We start from the raw sequence: 1,478 nt of genomic DNA on the forward strand, positions 1-1,478 counted from the left end.
GGTCATGCTCCACTGAAGAATTAGCAGTGACATGAAACAAATGTGTCAAACATGCCACATGGGTAATAACCTTCAATTACACCAAATATCTTCTGCAAGTCAATGTTAGCGTTTGCGAAATATATTAACGAATACATTTGTATGTAAAATGCCACCGAAAAAATAGTACTGCTTTAACGTTAGAACAGAGAATCGACGTTATTAACAAATATGAGAAAGGCAATTTAAGTGCGCGAAAGATCGCCGATCATTTTGGTGTAGGACGTTTTCAGATTAATTCTATTTTAAAAAGGAAAGCTGATGTTCTGGCTGATTTTGACAATAATGTTTCAGCCGAAAGAAAAAGGCAGAAGAAAGCAACAGGCAATGATGACATAAACAAGCTAGTGTGGGAATGGTTTAAAACTGCGACATCTTTTTTTTTATGACAGTTGTGATATTCTTTAATATATGGGTTATAATGTTGAACTTGTATATAAGGGTCACCTCTCTATAATGGCCACTTTTGTCAGGTCCTGTGGGTGGCCGTTATATACAGGTTTGACTGTATATATATATATATATATATATATATATACATATACATATACATATACATATACATATACATATACATATACATATACATACATACATACATACATATACATACATACATACATACATACATATATATATATATATTAACAATAGCAACACCACCCACCTAAGTATATATATTTATTAACAATAGCAACAATAGCAAGTTTATACGATTTAAAAAAAAAAAAAAAATTAAATGTGGGTTTTTTTTAGGGGAAGGGGTTCATTATGAAACTTTGAGACCGTCTCTTTAGCAGTAAATGTTAATTAATTATATAATTATTTTAGAAGTAGCTGGTTATTTCGATTGTTCTGCACTGTGTAAATATCTAGACTACAAGTACATGTACAAAGATAACCAGCTCAAACGTGATTGCTGAAAGACGAATTAGGCTATGTAGGCTACAGTGGAGCCTGCCCAACCCGTCACCCGTCACCTGACTATTTATTATTCAAACAAATCATGCAATACACTAAGCAGTAAAATACTGACCTGTAATGAGCAACCGACTTGAGTGGCGGAGCCCGTGGTGGGGAGGGTGTCACTCGCTCGTTTGAAGAGCCCTTTTTTTTAAATTCATCATCCACAATACATACAACATTAAATTTTTCTAAATTTCCCATGGTGTATGCACGTCCCTGAACCCCCTACAGATCTCACTCCCTTTGCGAGCTCGCTCATTTGCCGTCGCAAGCTCAAACTCGCCCTTTATGAGTCCCGCTTTACAAAATATTGGATCTGCCCTTGCGAAGAAAGGAAATGTTTTATTTAACACATTTTATTTACGGTTATATGGCGTCAGACATATATTTAAGGACCATACATAATATTGAGAGAGGAAACCCGCTGTCGCCACTTCATGGACTACTCTTTTCGATTAGCAGCAAGGGATCTT

The 1,478-nt window shown here is 35.4% G+C and overlaps 1 protein-coding gene across 1 annotated transcript in view; it reads right to left on the reverse strand.

The window, feature by feature from the left end:
- LOC121383805 (deleted in malignant brain tumors 1 protein-like) overlaps positions 1 to 1,206 on the reverse strand; it is an 85,943-nt gene extending 84,737 nt beyond the window's left edge. The window contains exon 1 of the mRNA XM_041513903.1: positions 1,076 to 1,206. Within this exon, the coding sequence (XP_041369837.1) occupies positions 1,076 to 1,206 (131 nt within the window). The remainder of the gene's footprint in view (positions 1 to 1,075) is intronic.
- Between the last annotated feature and the right edge of the window lie 272 nt (positions 1,207 to 1,478).

The sequence above is a fragment of the Gigantopelta aegis genome, chromosome 10, assembly GCF_016097555.1.
Source record: "Gigantopelta aegis isolate Gae_Host chromosome 10, Gae_host_genome, whole genome shotgun sequence".
Lineage (NCBI taxonomy): Eukaryota > Metazoa > Mollusca > Gastropoda > Neomphalida > Peltospiridae > Gigantopelta > Gigantopelta aegis.